Source organism: Bidens hawaiensis, unplaced genomic scaffold, assembly GCF_021521415.1.
Source record: "Bidens hawaiensis isolate Kalapana, Puna unplaced genomic scaffold, B.hawaiensis_p1.1 tig00034688_1, whole genome shotgun sequence".
Lineage (NCBI taxonomy): Eukaryota > Viridiplantae > Streptophyta > Magnoliopsida > Asterales > Asteraceae > Bidens > Bidens hawaiensis.
Window position 1 is genome coordinate 76108 of NW_027496020.1, and position 20978 is coordinate 97085.

The 20978-nt window shown below is 41.1% G+C and overlaps 2 protein-coding genes and 1 long non-coding RNA gene across 5 annotated transcripts; 1 reads left to right on the forward strand and 2 right to left on the reverse strand.

Annotated features, from left to right (window-relative positions):
* Window positions 1-459: 459 nt before the first annotated feature.
* On the reverse strand, window positions 460-2400 carry LOC143586539 (uncharacterized). Its single transcript, XM_077068066.1, has 9 exons — window positions 2292-2400; window positions 2122-2214; window positions 1924-2007; window positions 1333-1431; window positions 1166-1222; window positions 1042-1072; window positions 879-925; window positions 738-796; window positions 460-660 (listed from the first exon to the last, which is right to left on the reverse strand). The coding sequence occupies exons 3-9, from the start codon at window positions 1984-1986 to the stop codon at window positions 462-464; spliced, it is 555 nt and encodes a 184-aa protein (XP_076924181.1). The 5' UTR covers window positions 1987-2007; window positions 2122-2214; window positions 2292-2400; the 3' UTR covers window positions 460-461.
* Window positions 2401-2412: 12 nt separating this feature from the next.
* LOC143586538 (uncharacterized) lies at window positions 2413-3607 on the reverse strand. Of its 2 annotated transcripts, XM_077068065.1 has the most exons (4): window positions 3388-3607; window positions 3153-3321; window positions 2645-3083; window positions 2413-2566 (listed from the first exon to the last, which is right to left on the reverse strand). In XM_077068065.1, the coding sequence occupies exons 1-4, from the start codon at window positions 3436-3438 to the stop codon at window positions 2428-2430; spliced, it is 798 nt and encodes a 265-aa protein (XP_076924180.1). In that variant the 5' UTR covers window positions 3439-3607; the 3' UTR covers window positions 2413-2427. The 2 variants fall into 2 exon arrangements, with proteins under 2 accessions (XP_076924180.1, XP_076924179.1); XM_077068064.1 differs by having other exon boundaries at window positions 2645-3321.
* Window positions 3608-5161: 1554 nt separating this feature from the next.
* Window positions 5162-18778, forward strand: LOC143586527 (uncharacterized). 2 transcript variants are annotated; one of them, XR_013144722.1, is made up of 2 exons: window positions 5162-5436; window positions 18680-18778. It is a non-coding gene; the product is annotated as an uncharacterized LOC143586527 (long non-coding RNA). The 2 variants fall into 2 exon arrangements; XR_013144721.1 differs by lacking the exon at window positions 5162-5436 and adding an exon at window positions 18278-18446.
* Window positions 18779-20978: the final 2200 nt, after the last annotated feature.

Genomic DNA, 20978 nt, shown 5'->3' on the forward strand with positions numbered 1-20978 from the left:
TTTTGATTTTTGTATAACATGCATGTCATGCACATGTCAAGTTTATGAGATTGAATTCACATATTATATTACTTACTTTTCTACTACAAATCCAACTAAATTTTCCATTAAATACCTAATAATAAATCACGTTCATGTCACCATAATCGATTCAAAACTTAAGTTGGAGTGGAACCAACCAAATTGCTTTCATTCGTCATATATATATATATATATAACATGACCAAAGAAAGAATGCAATGAAACTTCATTTATAAATAAATTCACACAAGACACGGGACTGAGGCCAAATGGTTGTAGTTAGTTTAGGAACAACATCTGCATCCATCATTCCCTTTTTTTAATTCATTTTTCAGAAAAAAGAGTAATGTAGTTGGTATAAATGAACAAAAAGAAAACCCTTATTATTATTATGCAGCTATACAAAACATAATAATAATAATACTAATGGCTGTACGTGTCTATGCTGCTTCAGAGAGATTCTCTGCGTTCGGACTAACTTCTTCACCCTCAACTGGCTGAGACCCATGCTTGGCAGCAGCTTGCAACACCCTGCTCTGGACATTTACAGACGAAGGCAAAGTCGGTAATCCATTGCAATTCGTTTCCAACTTTCCAGCTGCCCACGATATTCCCAGTTTAACAGGCACAACAAGTTGCCTGATCAACCACCACTTACTGTTACTTACTAATTAAAAATCAAAGCTAGCAACCAAATAACATAACTTACTACTTACCTCACATCTCTGTTGAAATCATTAGAGTTCTCGTAAGAAGCCACCCGTCGATATATACTCTGAAATCTCATACAACATCAATAATAATTCTGGTGTATGTTGCCAATTGCTAAAACAACAAATGTAAAAGAGAGTGAGTACCTGACTAAGACCAAAAATAGCAATGAGTTGCAGTGTTGTCTCCCACTCTGAAATAACCACAGCCGTACGTGAAGAAAGAATGAATCACTAACTAATTACTTATACATCTCCTCTTGCTTAAAACCATAATAATAATTCAGAAAGAAAAGAATCAGTAACTTACCTAACAATGCATAAGCAGCCGCTAGGAAACCCTGTAGACATACATACAAATTAGACCAAAACTGGCCTTAAAATACCATGATAACAATCTCCACACATGCATATTCTAAAATAGATAGCCTTACCACACCATACCCGAGAACTTGCAGGAGGGTTACATCCTCTAGAATAGCCTCAGCTTCCTGACATTCACCACTTAACTTTTTTATAAACCATCATCACATCTTATATTTCTAATCACTTGCTGAAGCAATAACATATATATAACAGACAAGATGAAAAGAGAAAAGACCTCGTTGAGTATAGTAAACGTTGTCTCAGGTTTTGGCTCTTTAACACGCAAACCCTCTTGCACCCAAGAGCGGTAGCCACCTTGGACTAAGTATGGTCTCTGCAATTTCAAAATTATGTAAATTAGTAATATTTGAATCACAGTAACCAGCTAGCGTGTAGCAACACCGAAAGAATGAATGTATTAGCCTATGATTATCAGTTAGTAATATTTTGTTATTATACTTGTCGTTCGCTTGTTTAGTATTCGTGATTTATCTAGAACTTGTATTTCATTCTAGTCATTATTTTGTAACTTATACACCTCCATTTTTTTTTGTTAAATCAATAATGAATTCTATCAATATTAAGTAAAGTGCAACCAAGTATGTGAATGTTAAATTTTGGATATAAGTTAGATATTTGCAACACTTTCTGTTAACTTACATGATGTTGAAAGCCAGTTAGTTATAACATATCAGAATCTCAACAACCTAAGTGTAATTGACCATGCCAGCATTTACAGCTATTGTTGCTAATCAATGGTGTGTGAAGGTTGACATAGAGTATAACAATGAAAGCAATAATTAAAGTGTATAGCAATATTACTTACCTTAACCCCAACTTTCCGTAGCGCTCTTGCGATTCCTTTAGAGCGCGAACCATCATTATCCATTACTATTACCTTGGACCCTCCCTATACAGTAAATAATTAGTTTTAATCTATGATACTTGTGATAGAACAAAAAACATATTTCTTCTATGCTGGCCCTAGGAATCTAAACCTCTGACAAAGAATAATGTTACATACTTGAACAACTTTCAAGTTCCGAATGACAGCAGTAATCAAGGCATCATCAAGATCTTTACCACTCTTAAGTACCTTTTTGACGTTGGTATCAACCTGAAAATCCAAATCAAATGCTAATTGGAGTTTTGTCAATTAATCAATAAGACGACAACAACAACGACAACACCAACCTCAGGAAATGCCACACTAGCATATCGAAACCGAGCTCCTCTTCGTAGATCAGGAATTCCATCTCTTTATCTGGATTCCATCAAACGTCCCGATACGAGTCAGAAATCATAACTCAGAATAATATAAGTATTAAGGCTAGAAAAGATTACAGCCTCTTGCCTCAGGGCGGACGTCAATTAGCGCGATGCCTTCTTTCTCGTTGAGCAGGTCCAATGTTATCTTTGGGGACAAGTCTCCGGCGTATCCAGCATATGTCAACCTCCAGTACGAAACCCTGTTCAAAGCTCATCATGTCAACCTTAGATACATACAGTTAAGAAACAAAGAAAAAAACATACTCCATAGTCCATACCATAAAGTGGTTGATGTGCCAAGCAAAATTACAAACGGGACAATCGGGTCGGTGGGATCAATGCCTACACTTTTCTCAAATCCTTCAAAGACGATATAAACCTGTTGGAAAGCGGTCCCGACTGGGCGCAACACATAATCTTCAGAAGAATTTAACACGCTTTGTAGGTCTGGAGGGAGCGTATCCTTGACAGATGCATAACCGTAAACGACAAGCGTCACCCCTCGTGCCAGGAGCTCCTCAAGCGCAACGATCACGTGCCTCAAGCCATCGACAGCGATAACCCCTGCTTTGCTGGAGACCCCCTTAGAGCTATTAAACAACCCTGAGAGTGTAGTGCTAAAAGAGAGCTTCATGTTGTTAAGAGACGCATCAAGTGAATCATGAAGACCCTTTGATGCAAGTTGTAGTGTTTTGAATGTGTTGGTGATAGCAGTGTCTGTGTTACACACTAGAGCACTAAGGGATTCATTCATTCTAGCAAATAAAACATCATTATCTTGTTCACCTGTTTTCAAAAGGTATTCTGGTGGTTCATTTGTTGCAATAATAAATGATGTGTTTGGAAGATGCAAAGGCTTGCTCCGGTTGATGTCTGCAAGTTTCAAGAAATGATGAAGTTTGTTGTTTTCCATGATGCACTTTGCTGCTGTGTGACGGTGTCCATATAGACAAACCTGGTGCAATCACTAATTTTATAAACTGAAAGAAAGAATCTTGAATAATAATTTTAATAATAATACCTGGGGATGTTGGTAATAATAAGCAGCAGTTGTTGAGCAAAGGGGCAGCATTTTGAAGCAAGCTAGAGCATAAGCATAAGCATAACGTTGGTTGTGTTGTGTTGTGTTTCATGAAATTCAAAGAAAGAGATCAAGTGGTGTGCTTTGGTTTGGTTTTATCATAAGTGAGAGGTTGTTGGTGACTCGGGAGATCCTGTGGATTTGATTCTCATCCTTGCTACCTTTCCTCTTTATTATTATTATTATTATTATTATTATTATTATTATTACTATTATTATACCAATGGGATGATTTATTGGCAAAGACAAAAACTTTAAATAACTACGTTTGAAAAGAGGAGGTTTTTGGGTTCAAGTCTCATAGACAATAAAGATTAAAAATAAATCACAATTCAAAATTATTATTGTTATTATCCTTTAACCAACTTTATTTTCCTTTAACACGAATGATATTTTGGTTCCTATAAAATGGTTCATCTGCGTTGTGTTTCGGTTAAGTTTAAATCAAGTGACTAAACTAAACAAATTTTGTGGCTTTTCTTACTATACACTTATATGTTCAAACTTTTGAATTGCCTACCAACATTTGTGTTGATAAACTTTATTTTATGAAATGTTACAGGTTTGCATTTAGGTTGATTGTGGAGCTTGAAGAAAACGTCACAAATACCTCTAGGATATTAGCAAAAATGAACAGTATTTATTTTGCTATATTTTGTTATATGTTGTTGTATTGACTTATGAATATTGTTATGTGACATTTTCGATGTTGTAAAATGAAAAGAGTTTGCTAAATATTGTCGCTTTAAATATCGTTGCACCCCGGTATGTTCTGCCGCCTTTGGTCGGGGTGTGACAAAATTGATCAAAAAACATAACTAAAAATGTTAAACCAAAAACTCGTTGCAATTCGATGCGAAGTCAGTTTGTATCAAGTTACGACATCGAAACTAAACAAAAGAAATAAACCCGACAATGCCAAAATACAACAAATTATCATATGTAGTACCAAAAAAACCGACACATTACAACTGCAAACCAACACAAATTTGATTAGTATCAGCGGTGCCAACACAAATTCGTAAGCATGAATTAGTAAGCCAAAAAAAATATTTTAAAGGTGAGGTATTAAACCTTGAAACACGGATATAAAACCATGCGACGATGGAATATTTTTATATCATAAAAAACGTTTCGGTCATTGTATAGACGGACTATAAAAAGTATGAAACCAAAGTCTAAGAAAATCGTTTAACCAACAAATAAAATATGTAAAGCTAACTCTTGTCAAAGTTTAGTGTTTAAAAATATAGTTTGTTAAATATTTTAATTAGTTAAAAAAAAAGTAAAATTAAGGAAATAAAAACCATTATTATTATTTATGAAATTCTCTAGTAGTGATTTATGTTAAAATAATTAATAAAATATTAAAATATTAAATAGTAAATGGAATAGTAAGTTTGTGAGAATGATTCAATCCTCTTTTTAATATATAAAAGTTACTTTATAATTATGCCAACCTCCTCGATTAGGGCTAATAAGTTATATTTTCAAACAACTAATTTAGATGAATAATCACGTACTTAATGTTCTATATTATTCACTTATGAGCTACTGTGACTTTATAATTATGCCAACCGGCTCGTGTACTACCCCCTTTAGTAATACTGGCAAAATTTCGAACGAGCCACGAGGTGGCGTGAGGACATAATTATTAATCCGATTCTTTCGTAGGGCCATAAAATATTGTATGGCTGTCTGCATGAACGAATTTATTATACGATTCAGCGGTTCGACCCAGACTCAGTTTTTCCTCCGGCTCGTGTACTACCCCTTTGGAAATACTGACAAAATTTCGAACGGGCCACGGGCTGGCGTGAGGGCATAATTATCGATCCGATTCTTTCTTAGGGTCACAAAATATTGTATGACAGTCTTCATGACCGAATTTATGGTCTGATTCAGTGGTTCAACCCATACTCAGTTTTTCCTCCGGTTTGTGTACTACCCCCTTTGGCAATACGGGCAAAATTTCAAACGAGCCACGGGGTGGCGTGAGGGCATAATTATTGATATGATTCTTTCTTAGGGCCATAAAATATTGTATGACAGTCTCCATAACCGAATTTATGATCCGATTCAGTCGTTCGACCCATACTCAGTTTTTCCTGCGGCTCGTGAACTACCCACTTTGGCAATACTGGCTAATTTTCGAACGGGCCACGGGGTGGCGTGAGGGCATAATTATTGATCCGATTCTTTCTAGGGGCCACAAATATTGTATGGCAGTCTCCATGACCGAATTTATGATCCGATTAAGTGGTTCCACACATACTTAATTTTTCCTCCGGCTAGTGTACTACCCCTTTTGTCAATACAGGCAAAATTTCGAACGGGTCAAAGGGTGGCGTGAGGGCATACTTATTGATCCGATTCTTTCTTGGGGCCATAAAATATTGTATGGCAGTCTCCATAATCGAATTAATGATCCGATTCAGTGGTTCAGCTCATACTCAGTTTTTCCTCCGGCTCGTGTACGGTACCCCCTTTGGTGGCAAAATTTCGAAAAGGCCATGAGGTGGCGTGAGGGAATAATTATCAAGCCGATTCTTTCTTAGGGTCACAAAATATTGTATGGAAGTATCCATGACCGAATTTATGATTCTATTCAGTTATTCGCCCCATTCTCAGTTTTTTTTCCTTCGGCTCGTATACTACCCTCTTTGGCAATACTTCCAAAATTTCGAACGCGCCACGGGGTGGCGTGAGGGCATACTTATTGATCCAATTCTTTCTTAGGGTCTTAAAATATTGTATGGCAGACTCCATTACCGAATTTATGATCTGATTCAATGGTTCAACCCATACTCAGTTTTTCCTCCGGCTCGTGTACTACCCCCTTTGGCAATACTTGCAAAATTTCGAACGGGCCACGGGGTGGCGTCAGAGAGTAATTATTAATCTGATTCTTTCTTAGGGTCATAAAATATTGTATGACAGTCTCCATGACCGAATTTATGATCCGATTCAGTGATTCGACCCATTCTCAGTTTTTCCTCTGGCTCATGTACTACCCCCTTTGGCAATACTGGCAAAATTTCGAACGGGCCACGAGGTGGCGTGAGGGCATAACGGGCCACGGGGTGGCGTGAGGGCATAATTATTGATCCGATTCTTTCTTAGGGTCATAAAATATTGTATGGAAGTCTCCGTGACCGAATTTATGATTTGATTCAGTGGTTCGACCCATACGCAGTTTTCCTCCGGCTCGTGTACTACCCCCTTTGGCAATACGACCAAAATTTTGAACGGGCGACGTGGTGGCGTGAGGGCATAATTTATTGATCCGATTCTTTCTTAGGCCCATAAAATATTGTATGGCAGTCTCCATGACCAAATTTATGATCCGATTCAGTGGTTCGACCCATACACAGTTTTTCCCCCGCCTCGTGTACTACCCCGCTTTGGCAATATTGCTAAAATTTGAACGGGCCACGGGGTAGCGCCAGGGCATAATTATTGATCCGATTCTTTCTTATGGTCATAAAATATTGTATGGCAGTCTCCATGACCGAATTTATGATCCGATTCGGTGGTTCGACCCATACTCAGTTTTTCTTCCGGCTCGTTTACTACCCCCTATGACAATACTGGCAAAATTAATAACGAGCCACGAGGTGTCGTCAGGGAATAATTGTTGATCCGATTATTTCTTAGGGCCATAAAATATTGTATGGCAGTCTCCATGACCGAATTTATAATCCGATTCAGTGGTTAGACTCATCCTCAGTATTTCATCCGGCTCGTGCACTACCCCCTTTGGCAATACTGGAAAAATTTCGAACGGGCCACTAGGTGGCGTCAGGGCATAATTATTGATCCGATTTTTTTTTAGGGTCATAAAATATTGTATGGCAGTCTTTTAGACCGAATTTTTGATCCGATTCAGTGGTTCCACACATACACAGTTTTTCCTTCGGCTCGTTTACTATCTTTTTGGCAATAGTGTAAAAATTTCGACCTGGAGGAATAATTATTGATCCGATTATTTCTTAGGGTCATAAAATATTGTATTGCAGTCTCCATGACCGAATTTATGATCCGATTCAGTGGTTCGACTCATCCTCAGTATTTCCTCCGGCTCATGTAATACCTTCTTTGGCAATACTGGCAAAATTTCGAACGGGCCACGAGGTGGCGTCAGGGCATAATTATTGATCCGATTCTTTCATAGGGTCATAAAATATTTTATGGCAGTCTTTTAGACCGAATTTATGATCCGATTCATTGGTTCGACCCATACTCAGTTTTTCCTCCGATTCTTGTACTACCCCCTTTGGCAATACTAGCAAAATTTCGAACGTGCCACATGGCGGCGCGAGGGCATAATTATTGATCCGATTATTTCTTAGGGTCATTAAATATTGTACGACAGTCTCCATGACCGCATTTATGATCCGATTCAGTGGTTCGACCCACACTCAGTTTTTCCTCCGGCTCGTGTATTAACCCCTTTGGCAATACGGGCCAAATTTCGAATGGGCCACGGGCTGGCATCAGGGAATATTCCGATTATTTCTTAGGGTCATAAAATAATGTATGGCAGTCACCATGACCGAATTTATGATCCGATTAAGTGGTTCGACCCATACTCAGTTTAATCTCCGGCTCGTGTACTACCCCTTTTTGGCAATACTAGCAAAATTTCGAACGGGCCACGAGGTGGCGTCAGAGCATAATTATTGATCCGATTCTTTCTTAGGGTTATAAAATATTGTATGGCAGTCTTTTAAACCGAATTTATGATCCGATTCATTGGTTCGACCCATACTCAGTTTTTCCTCCGAGTCGTGTACTACCCCTTTGGCAATACTAGCAAAATTTCGAACGTGCCACGTGGTGGCTCGATGGCATAGTACTTGATCCGATTCTTTCTTAGGGTCGTAAAATATTGTATGGAAGTCTCCATGACCGAATTTATGATCCGATTCAGTGGTTCCACCCATACTCAGTTTTTCCTCTGGCTCGTTTACTACCTCTTTGGCAATAGTGTCAAAATTTCGACCTGGAGGAGTAATTATTGATCCGATTATTTCTTAGGGTCATAAAATATTGTATGTCAGTCTCCATGACCGAATTTATGATCCGATTCAGCGGTTCCACCCATAATCAGTTTTTTCTCCGGCTCGTTTGTTACCTCTTTGGCAATAGTGTCTAAATTTCGACCTGGAGGAATAATTATTGATCCGATTATTTCTTAGGGTCATAAAATATTGTATGACAGTCTCCATGACAAAATTTATGATCCGATTAAGTTATTTGACCAATACTCAGTTTTTCCTCCGGCTCGTGTACCCTTTTGGCAATATGGGCCAAATTTCGAACGGGCCACGGGGTGGCATCAGGGAATAATTATTAATCCGATTCTTTCTTAGGGTCATAAAATATTGTATGGCAGTCTACATGACCGAATTTATGATCCGATTAAGTGGTTCGACACATACTCAGTTTAATCTCCGGCTCGTGTACTACCCCCATTGGCAATACCGACAAAACTTCGAACTGGCCACGGGGTGGCGTGAGGGCATAATTATTGATCCGATTAATTCTTAGGCTTATGAAATATTGTATGACAGTCTTAATGACCGAATTTACGATCCGATTCAGTGGTTTGATCCATCCTCAGTTTTTCATCCGGCTCGTGTACATTGACAATACTAGCAAAAAATCGAACGGGCCACGGGGTGGCGTGAGGGCATAATTATTGATTCGATTCTTTCTTAGGGTCATAAAATATTGTATGGAAGTCTCTATGAGCGAATTTATGATTCGATTCAAAGGTTCAACCCATACGCAGTTTTCCTCCGGCTCGTGTACTACCCCTTTAGCAATAAGACCAAAATTTCGAACGGGCGACGTGGTGGAGTGAGGGCATAATTTATTGATCTGATTCTTTCATAGGCTCATAAAATATTGTATGCCAGTCTCCATGACCAAATTTATGATCCGATTCAGTGGTTCGACCCATACACTGTTTTTCCCCCGCCTCGTGTACCACCCCGCTTTGGCAATACTGCTAAAATTTCGAACGGGCCACGGGGTGGCGCCAGGGCATAATAATTGATCCGGTTCTTTCTTATGGTTATAAAATATTGTATGGCAGTCTCCATGACCGAATTTATGATCCGATTAAGTGGTTCGACCCACTCAGTTTTTCTTCAGGCTCGTTTACTACCCCCTATGACAATACTGGCAAAATTTCGAACGAGCCACGAGGTGTCGTCAGGGAATAATTGTTGATCTGATTATTTCTTAAGGTCATAAAATATTGTATGGTAGTCTCCATGACCGAATTTATGATCCGATTCAGTGGTTCGACTCATCCTCAGTATTTCCTCCGGCTAGTGTACTACCCCCTTTGGCAATACTGGCAGAATTTCGAACGGGCCACGAGGTGGTGTCAAGGCATAATTATTGATCCGATTCTTTCTTAGGGTCATAAAATATTGTATGGCAGTCTTTTAGACCGAATTTATGATCCGATTCATTGGTTCGACCCATACTCAGTTTTTCCTCCGAGTCGTGTACTACCCCTTTTGGCAATACTAGCAAAATTTCGAACGTGCCACATGGTGGCGCGAGGGCATAATACTTGATCCGATTCTTTCCTAGGGTCGTAAAATATTGTATGGCAGTCTCCATGACCGAATTTATCATCAGATTCAGTGGTTCGACCCATACTCAGTTTTTCCTCCGGCTCGTGTACTAACCCCTTTGGCAATACGGGCCAAATTTCGAACGGGCCACGGGCTGGCATTAGGGAATAATTATTGATCCGATTAATTCTTAGGGTCATAAAATAATGTATGGCAGTCTCCATGACCGAATTTATGATCTGATTTAGTGGTTTGACCCAAACTCAGTATAATTTCCGGCTCGTGTACTACCCCCTTTTGGCAATACTGGCAAAATTTCGAACGGACCACGGGGTGGCGTGAGGGCATAATTATTGATCCGATTCTTTAGGGTCATAAAATATTGTATGGCAGTCTCCATGACCGAATTTATGATCCGATTAATTGGTTCGACCCATACTCAGTTTAAGGTCACAAAATATTGTATGGCAGCCTCCATGACCGAATTTATGATCCGATTAAGTGGTTCGACCCATACTCAGTTTAATCTCCGGCTCGTGTACTACCCCCTTTTGGCAATACTGACAAAATTTCGAACGGGCCAGGTGGTGGCGTGAGGGCATAATTATTGATCCGATTATTTAGGGTCATAAAATATTGTATGGCAGTCTCCATGACCGAATTTATAATCCGATTAAGTGGTTCGACCCATACTCAGTTTAATCTCTGGCTCGTGTACTACCCCCTTTGGCAATACTGGCAAAATTTCGAACGGGCCACGAGGTGGCGTCAGGGCATAATTATTGATCCGATTCTTTCTTAGGGTCATAAAATATTGTATGGCAGTCTTTTAGACCGAATTTATGATCCGATTCATTGGTTCGACCCATACTTAGTTTTTCCTTCGAGTCGTGTTCTACCCCCTTTGGCAATACTAGCAAAATTTCGAACGTGCCACGTGGTGGTGCGAGGGCATAATACTTGATCCGATTCTTTCTTAGAGTCGTAAAATATTGTATGGCAGTCTCCATGACCGAATATATGATCCGATTCAGTGGTTCCACCCATACTCAGTTTTTCCTCCGACTCGTTTACTACCTCTTTGGCAATAGTGTCAAAATTTCGACCTGGAGGAATAATTATTGATCCGATTATTTCTAAGGGTCATAAAATATTGTATTGCAGTCTCCATGACCGAATTTATTATCCGATTCAATGATTCGGCCCATACTCAGTTTTTCGTCTGGCTCGTGTACTACCCGCATTAGCCACACTGGCAAAATTTTGAACGGGCTACGAGGTGGGGTGAGGGCATAATTATTGATCCGATTTTTTCTTAAGGTCACAAAATATTGTATGGCAGTCTCCATGACCGAATTTATGATCCGATTAAGTAGTTCGTCCCATACTCAGTTTTTCCTCCTACTCGTGTACCACCCTCTTTGGCAATACCGGCAAAATTTAGAACGGGCCACGGGGTGGCGTCAGAGCATAATTATAGATTCGATTCTTTCTTAGAGTCAGAAAATATTGTATGGCAGTGTCTTAGACCGAATTTATGATCCGATTAAGTGATTCGACCCATACTCAGTTTAATCTCCGGCTCGTGTACTACCCCCATTGGCAATACTGACAAAACTTCGAACGGGCCACGGGGTGGCGTGAGGGCATAATTATTGATCCGATTCTTTCTTAGGCTTATGAAATATTGTATGGCAGTCTCCATGACCGAATTTATGATCCGATTCAGTGGTTTGATCCATCCTCAGATTTTCCTCCGGCTCGTGTACTACCCCCTTTGGCAATACTAGCAAAAATTCGAACGGGCCACGGGTGGCGTGAGGGCATAGTTATTGATCCGATTATTTCTTAGGGTCATAAAAAATTGTATGGCAGTTTCCATGACCGAATTTATGATTCGAATCAGTGGTTCGATCCATACGCAGTTTTCCTCCGGCTCGTGTACTACTCCCTTTGGCAATACGACCAAAATTTCGAAAGGGCGACGTGGTGGCGTGAGGGCATAATTTATTGATCCAATTCTTTCTTAGGCTCACAAATATTTTATGGCAGTCTCCACGACCAAATTTATGATCCGATTCAGTGGTTCGACCCATACACAGTTTTTTCCCTGCCTAGTGTACTACCCCGCTTTGGCAATACAGCAAAAATTTCGAATGGGCCACGGGGGTGGCGTGAGGGCATAATTATTGATCCGATTATATTTTAGGGTCATAAAATATTGTACGACAGTCTCCATGACCGCATTTATGATCCGATTCAGTGGTTCGACCCACACTCAGTTTTTCCTCCGGCTCGTGTATTAACCCCTTTGGCAATACGGGCCAAATTTCGAATGGGCCACGGGCTGGTATCAGGGAATATTCCGATTATTTCTTTGGGTCATAAAATAATGTAAGGCAGTCACCATGACCGAATTTATGATCCGATTAAGTGGTTCGACCCATACTCAGTTTAATCTCCGGCTCGTGTACTACCCCTTTTTGGCAATACTAGCAAAATTTCGAACGGGCCACGAGGTGGCGTCAGAGCATAATTATTGATCCGATTCTTTCTTAGGGTTATAAAATATTGTATGGCAGTCTTTTAAAAAGAATTTATGATCCGATTCATTGGTTCGACCCATACTCAGTTTTTCCTCCGAGTCGTGTACTACCCCCTTTGGCAATAATAGCAAAATTTCGAACGTGCCACGTGGTGGCGCGATGGCATAATACTTGATCCGATTCTTTCTAAGGGTCGTAAAATATTGTATGGAAGTCTCCATGACCGAATTTATGATCCGATTCAGTGGTTCCACCCATACTCAGTTTTTCCTCCGGCTCGTTTACTACCTCTTTGGCAATAGTGTCAAAATTTCGACCTGGAGGAGTAATTATTGATCCGATTATTTCTTAGGGTCATAAAATATTGTATGTCAGTCTCCATGACCGAATTTATGATCCGATTCAGCGGTTCCACCCATAATCAGTTTTTTCTCCGGCTCGTTTTTGCTACCTCTTTGGCAATAGTGTCTAAATTTCGACCTGGAGGAATAATTATTGATCCGATTATTTCTTAGGGTCATAAAATATTGTATGACAGTCTCCATGACAAAATTTATGATCCGATTAAGTGATTTGACCAATACTCAGTTTTTCCTCCGGCTCGTGTACCCTTTTGGCAATATGGGCCAAATTTCGAACGGGCCACGGGGTGGCATCAGGGAATAATTATTAATCCGATTCTTTCTTAGGGTCATAAAATATTGTATGGCAGTCTACATGACCGAATTTATGATCCGATTAAGTGGTTCGACACATACTCAGTTTAATCTCCGGCTCGTGTACTACCCCCATTGGCAATACCGACAAAACTTCGAACTGGCCACGGGGTGGCGTGAGGGCATAATTATTGATCCGATTAATTCTTAGGCTTATGAAATATTGTATGACAGTCTTAATGACCGAATTTACGATCCGATTCAGTGGTTTGATCCATCCTCAGTTTTTCCTCCGGCTCGTGTACATTGACAATACTAGCAAAAAATCGAACGGGCGACGGGGTGGCGTGAGGGCATAATTATTGATTCGATTCTTTCTTAGGGTCATAAAATATTGTATGGAAGTCTCTATGAGCGAATTTATGATTCGATTCAGAGGTTCAACCCATACGCAGTTTTCCTCCGGCTCGTGTACTACCCCTTTAGCAATAAGACCAAAATTTCGAACGGGCGACGTGGTGGAGTGAGGGCATAATTTATTGATCTGATTCTTTCATAGGCTCATAAAATATTGTATGCCAGTCTCCATGATCAAATTTATGATCCGATTCAGTGGTTCGACCCATACACTGTTTTTCCCCCGCCTCGTGTACCACCCCGCTTTGGCAATACTGCTAAAATTTCGAACGGGCCACGGGGTGGCGCCAGGGCATAATAATTGATCCGGTTCTTTCTTATGGTTATAAAATATTGTATGGCAGTCTCCATGACCGAATTTATGATCCGATTAAGTGGTTCGACCCACTCAGTTTTTCTTCAGGCTCGTTTACTACCCCCTATGACAATACTGGCAAAATTTCGAACGAGCCACGAGGTGTCGTCAGGGAATAATTGTTGATTTGATTATTTCTTAAGGTCATAAAATATTGTATGGTAGTCTCCATGACCGAATTTATGATCCGATTCAGTGGTTCGACTCATCCTCAGTATTTCCTCCGGCTAGTGTACTACCCCCTTTGGCAATACTGGCAGAATTTCGAACGGGCCACGAGGTGGTGTCAAGGCATAATTATTGATCCGATTCTTTCTTAGGGTCATAAAATATTGTATGGCAGTCTTTTAGACCGAATTTATGATCCGATTCATTGGTTCGACCCATACTCAGTTTTTCCTCCGAGTCGTGTACTACCCCTTTTGGCAATACTAGCAAAATTTCGAACGTGCCACATGGTGGCGCGAGGGCATAATACTTGATCCGATTCTTTCCTAGGGTCGTAAAATATTGTATGGCAGTCTCCATGACCGAATTTATCATCAGATTCAGTGGTTCGACCCATACTCAGTTTTTCCTCCGGCTCGTGTACTAACCCCTTTGGCAATACGGGCCAAATTTCGAACGGGCCACGGGCTGGCATTAGGGAATAATTATTGATCCGATTAATTCTTAGGGTCATAAAATAATGTATGGCAGTCTCCATGACCGAATTTATGATCTGATTTAGTGGTTTGACCCAAACTCAGTATAATTTCCGGCTCGTGTACTACCCCCTTTTGGCAATACTGGCAAAATTTCGAACGGGCCACGGGGTGGCGTGAGGGCATAATTATTGATCCGATTCTTTAGGGTCATAAAATATTGTATGGCAGTCTCCATGACCGAATTTATGATCCGATTAATTGGTTCGACCCATACTCAGTTTAAGGTCACAAAATATTGTATGGCAGCCTCCATGACCGAATTTATGATCCGATTAAGTGGTTCGACCCATACTCAGTTTAATCTCCGGCTCGTGTACTACCCCCTTTTGGCAATACTGACAAAATTTCGAACGGGCCAGGTGGTGGCGTGAGGGCATAATTATTGATCCGATTATTTAGGGTCATAAAATATTGTATGGCAGTCTCCATGACCGAATTTATAATCCGATTAAGTGGTTCGACCCATACTCAGTTTAATCTCTGGCTCGTGTACTACCCCCTTTGGCAATACTGGCAAAATTTCGAACGGGCCACGAGGGTGGCGTCAGGGCATAATTATTGATCCGATTCTTTCTTAGGGTCATAAAATATTGTATGGCAGTCTTTTAGACCGAATTTATGATCCGATTCATTGGTTCGACCCATACTTAGTTTTTCCTTCGAGTCGTGTTCTACCCCCTTTGGCAATACTAGCAAAATTTCGAACGTGCCACGTGGTGGTGCGAGGGCATAATACTTGATCCGATTCTTTCTTAGAGTCGTAAAATATTGTATGGCAGTCTCCATGTCCGAATATATGATCCGATTCAGTGGTTCCACCCATACTCAGTTTTTCCTCCGACTCGTTTACTACCTCTTTGGCAATAGTGTCAAAATTTCGACCTGGAGGAATAATTATTGATCCGATTATTTCTAAGGGTCATAAAATATTGTATTGCAGTCTCCATGACCGAATTTATTATCCGATTCAATGATTCGGCCGATACTCAGTTTTTCGTCTGGCTCGTGTACTACCCCCATTAGCCACACTGGCAAAATTTCGAACGGGCTACGAGGTGGGGTGAGGGCATAATTATTGATCCGATTTTTTCTTAAGGTCACAAAATATTGTATGGCAGTCTCCATGACCGAATTTATGATCCGATTAAGTAGTTCGTCCCATACTCAGTTTTTCCTCCTACTCGTGTACCACCCTCTTTGGCAATACTGGCAAAATTTAGAACGGGCCACGGGGTGGCGTCAGAGCATAATTATAGATTCGATTCTTTCTTAGAGTCAGAAAATATTGTATGGCAGTGTCTTAGACCGAATTTATGATCCGATTAAGTGGTTCGACCCATACTCAGTTTAATCTCCGGCTCGTGTACTACCCCCATTGGCAATTCTGACAAAACTTCGAACGGGCCACGGGGTGGCGTGAGGGCATAATTATTGATCCGATTCTTTCTTAGGCTTATGAAATATTGTATGGCAGTCTCCATGACCGAATTTATGATCCGATTCAGTGGTTTGATCCATCCTCAGATTTTCCTCCGGCTCGTGTACTACCCCCTTTGGCAATACTAGCAAAAATTCGAACGGGCCACGGGTGGCGTGAGGGCATAGTTATTGATCCGATTATTTCTTAGGGTCATAAAAAATTGTATGGCAGTTTCCATGACCGAATTTATGATTCGAATCAGTGGTTCGATCCATACGCAGTTTTCCTCCGGCTCGTGTACTACTCCCTTTGGCAATAGGACCAAAATTTCGAAAGGGCGACGTGGTGGCGTGATGGCATAATTTATTGATCCAATTCTTTCTTAGGCTCACAAATAATTTATGGCTGTCTCCACGACCAAATTTATGATCCGATTCAGTGGTTCGACCCGTACACAGTTTTTTCCCTGCCTAGTGTACTACCCGGCTTTGGCAATACTGCAAAAATTTCGAATGGGCCACGGGGTGGCGTGAGGGCATAATTATTGATCCGATTATATTTTAGGGTCATAAAATATTGTATGGCAGTCTCCATGACCAAATTTATGATCCGATTCAGTGGTTCGACCCATACGCAGTTTTTCCCCCGCCTGGTGTACTACCCCGCTTTGGCAATACTGCTAAAATTTCAAACGGGCCACGGGGTGGCGTGAGGGCATAATTATTGATCCGATTATATTTTAGGGTCAAAAAATATTGTATGGCAGTCTCCATGACCGAATTTATGATCCGATTCAGTGGTTCGACCCATACACAGTTTTTCCCCCGTCTCGTGTACTACCCCCCTTTGGCAATACTGGGAAAATTTTGAACGGGCCACGGGTGGCGTGAGGGTATAAATATTGATCTGATTCTATTTTAGGGTCATAAAATATTTTATGGCAGTCTCCAAGACCGAATTTATGATCCGATTCGGTGGTTCGACCAATACTCAGTTTTTCCTCCGGCTCGTGTACTACCTCCGTTGACAATACTGGCAAAATTTCGAACGGGCCACGGGGTGGCGTGAGGGCATAATTATTGATCCGATTCTTTCTTAGGGTCATAAAATATTGTATGGCGGTCTCCATGACCGAATTTATGATTCGATTCAGTGGTTCGACCCATACGCAGTTTTTCCTCCAGCTCGTGTACTACCCGCTTTGGCAATACGTCCAAAATTTCGAACGACGACGGGATGGCGTGAGGGCATAATTATTGATCCGATTCTTTCTTAGGGTCATAAAATATTGTATGGCGGTCTCCATGACTGAATTTATGATTCGATTCAGTGGTTCGACCCATACGCAGTTTTTCCTCCAGCTCGTGTACTACCCGCTTTGGCAATACGTCCAAAATTTCGAACGACGACGGGGTGGCGTGAGGGCATAATTATTGATCCGATTCTTTCTTAAGGTCATAAAATATTGTATGGCGGACTCCATGACCGAATTTATGATCCGATTCAGTGGTTCGACCCATACACAGTTTTTCCCCCGTCTCGTGTACTATCCCCCTTTGGCAATACTGGGAAAATTTTGAACGGGCCACGGGGTGGCGTGAGGGTATAAATATTGATCTGATTCTATTTTAGGGTCATAAAATATTTTATGGCAGTCTCCATGACCGAATTTATGATCCGATTCGGTGGTTCGACCCATACTCAGTTTTTCCTCCGGCTCGTGTACTACCTCCGTTGGCAATACTGGCAAAATTTTGAACGGGCCACGGGGTGGCGTGAGGGCATAATTATTGATCTGATTCTTTCTTAGGGTCATAAAATATTGTATGGCGGTCTCCATGACCGAATTTATGATTCGATTCAGTGGTTCGACCCATACGCAGTTTTTCCTCCATCTCGTGTACTACCCGCTTTGGCAGTACGTCCAAAATTTCGAACGACGACGGGGTGGCGTGAGGGCATTATTATTGATCCGATTCTTTCTTAGGGTCATAAAATATTGTATGGCGGTCTCCATGACCGAATTTATGATTCGATTCAGTGGTTCGACCCATACGCAGTTTTCCTCCAGCTCGTGTACTACCCCCTTTGGCATTACGTCCAAAATTTCGAACGGGCGACGGGGTGGCGTAAGGGCTTAATTATTGATCCGATTCTTTCTTAGGCTCATAAAATATTATATGGCAGTCTCCATGACCGATTTTATGATCCGATTCAGTGGTTCGACCCATACGCAGTTTTTCCTCCGGCTCGTGTACTACCCCCTTTGGCAATACGGGCAAAAGTTCGAACGTGCCACGTGGTGGCACGAGGGCATAATACTTGATCCGATTCTTTCTTAGGGTCGTAAAATATTGTATGGCAGTCTCCATGACCGAATTTATGATCCGATTCAGTGGTTCCACCCATACTCAGTTTTTCCTCCGACTCGTTTACTACCTCTTTGGCAATAGGGTCAAATTTTCGACCTGGAGGAATAATTATTGATCCGATCCCCTTTAGCCACACTGGCAAAATTTCGAACGGGCTACGAAGTGAGGTGAGGGCATAATTATTGATCCGATTCTTTCTTAAGGTCTCAAAATATTGTATGGCAGTCTCCATGACCGAATTTATGATCCGATTAAGCGGTTCGACCCATACTCAGTTTTTCCTCCGACTCGTGTACCACCCTCTTTGGCAATACTGGCGAAGTTTCGAACGGGTCACGGGGTGGCTTCAGAGCATAATTATAGATCCGAATCTTTCTTAGAGTCAGAAAATATTGTATGGCAGTCTCTTAGACCGAATTTATGATCCGTTTTAGTGGTTCGACCCATACTCAGTTTAATCACCGGCTCGTGTACTACCCTCTTTTGGCAATACTGGCAAAATTTCGAACGGGCCACGGGGTGGCGTGAGGGCATAATTATTGATCCGATTCTTTAGGGTCATAAAATAATGTATGGCAGTTTCAATGACCATAAGATGCTCAGCTCCGCACAACATAGGGATTAGCACGCTTTCGGGAAGAACATAGAATAGAATAGGATCCAGCATGCGGAACACGGCGATCATTAGAAATTCGCGAATTAGAGATGCTGTAATATACTCATTCCCATAACTTCTCATACCAGACCAACCCACTAAAATGAAAATAGGGATCCGAAATGTGGTCAATATCACGAAGAATAAAGAGATACCGTCTATACCCAAATAAAAATGGATGTTTTCATAAGGAAGCCATCGAAGGATATGATCCAATTCATTGGTTCAACCCATACTCAGTTTTTCCTTCGAGTCGTGTACTACCCCCTTTGGCAATACTTTCAAAATTTCAAACGTGCCACGTGGTGGCGCGAGGGCTTAATTATTGATCCTATTATTTCTTTGGGTCATAAAATATTGTATGACAGTCTCCATGACAAAATTTATGATCCGATTCAGTGTTTCGACCAATACTCAGTTTTTCCTCCGGCTCGTGTACCCCTTTGGCAATAAGGGCCAAATTTCGAACGGGCCACGGGGTGGCATCAGGGAATAATTATTAATCCGATTCTTTCTTAGGGTCATAAAATATTGTATGGCCGTCTACATGACCGAATTTATGATCCGATTAAGTGGTTAGACCCATACTCAGTTTAATCTCCGGCTCGTGTACTACCCCCATTGGCAATACTGACAAAACTTCGAACGGGCCACGGGGTGGCGTGAGGGCATAATTACTGATCCGATTCTTTCTTAGGCTTATGAAATATAGTATGGCAGTCTCCATGACCGAATTTATGATTCGATTCAGTGGTTCGACCCATACCCAGTTTTCCTCCGGCTCGTGTACTACCCCCTTTGGCAATACGACCAAAATTTCAAACGGGCGACGTGAGGGCATAATTTAATGATCCGATTCTTTATTAGGCTCATAAAATATTGTATGGCAGTCTCCATGACCATATTTAAGATCCGATTCTGTGGTTCGACCCATACACAGTTTTTCCTCCGCCTCGTGTACGACCTCGTTTTGGCAATACGGCTAAAATTTCGAACGGGCCATGGGGTGGCGCCAGGGCATAATTATTGATCCGATTCTTTATTATGGTCATAAAATATTGTATGGCAGTCTCCATGACTGAATTTATGATCCGATTCAGTCGTTCGACTCATCCTCAGTATTTCCTCCGGCTCGTGTACTACCCCCTTTGGCAATACTGGCAAAATTTCGAACGGGCCACGCGGTGGCGTCAGGGTATATTTATTGATCCGATTCTTTCTTAGGGTTATAAACTATTGTATGGCAGTCTTTTAGACCGAATTTATGATCCGATTCATTGGTTCGACCCATACTCAGTTTTTCTTCCGGCTCGTTTATTAACCCCTCTGACAATACTGGCAAAATTTCGAACGAGCCACGAGGTGTCGTCAGGGATTAATTGTTGATCCGATTATTTCTTAAGGTCATAAAATTTTGTATGGCAGTCTCCGTGACCGAATTTTTGATCCGATTCAGTGGTTCGACTCATCCTCAGTATTTCCTCCGGCTCGTGTACTACCCCCTTTGGCAATACTGGCAAAATTTCTAACGGGCCACGCGGTGGCGTCAGGGCATAATTATTGATCCGATTATTTCTTAGGGTCATAAAATATTGTATGGCAGTCTTTTAGACCGAATTTATGATCCGATTCATTGGTTCGACCCATACTCAGTTTTTCCTCCGAGTCGTGTACTACCCCCTTTGGCAATACTAGCAAAATTTCGAATGTGCTACGTGGTGGCGCGATGGCATAATTATTGATCCGATTATTTCTTAGGGTCATAAAATATTTTATGACAGTCTCCATGACCGAATTTATGATCCGA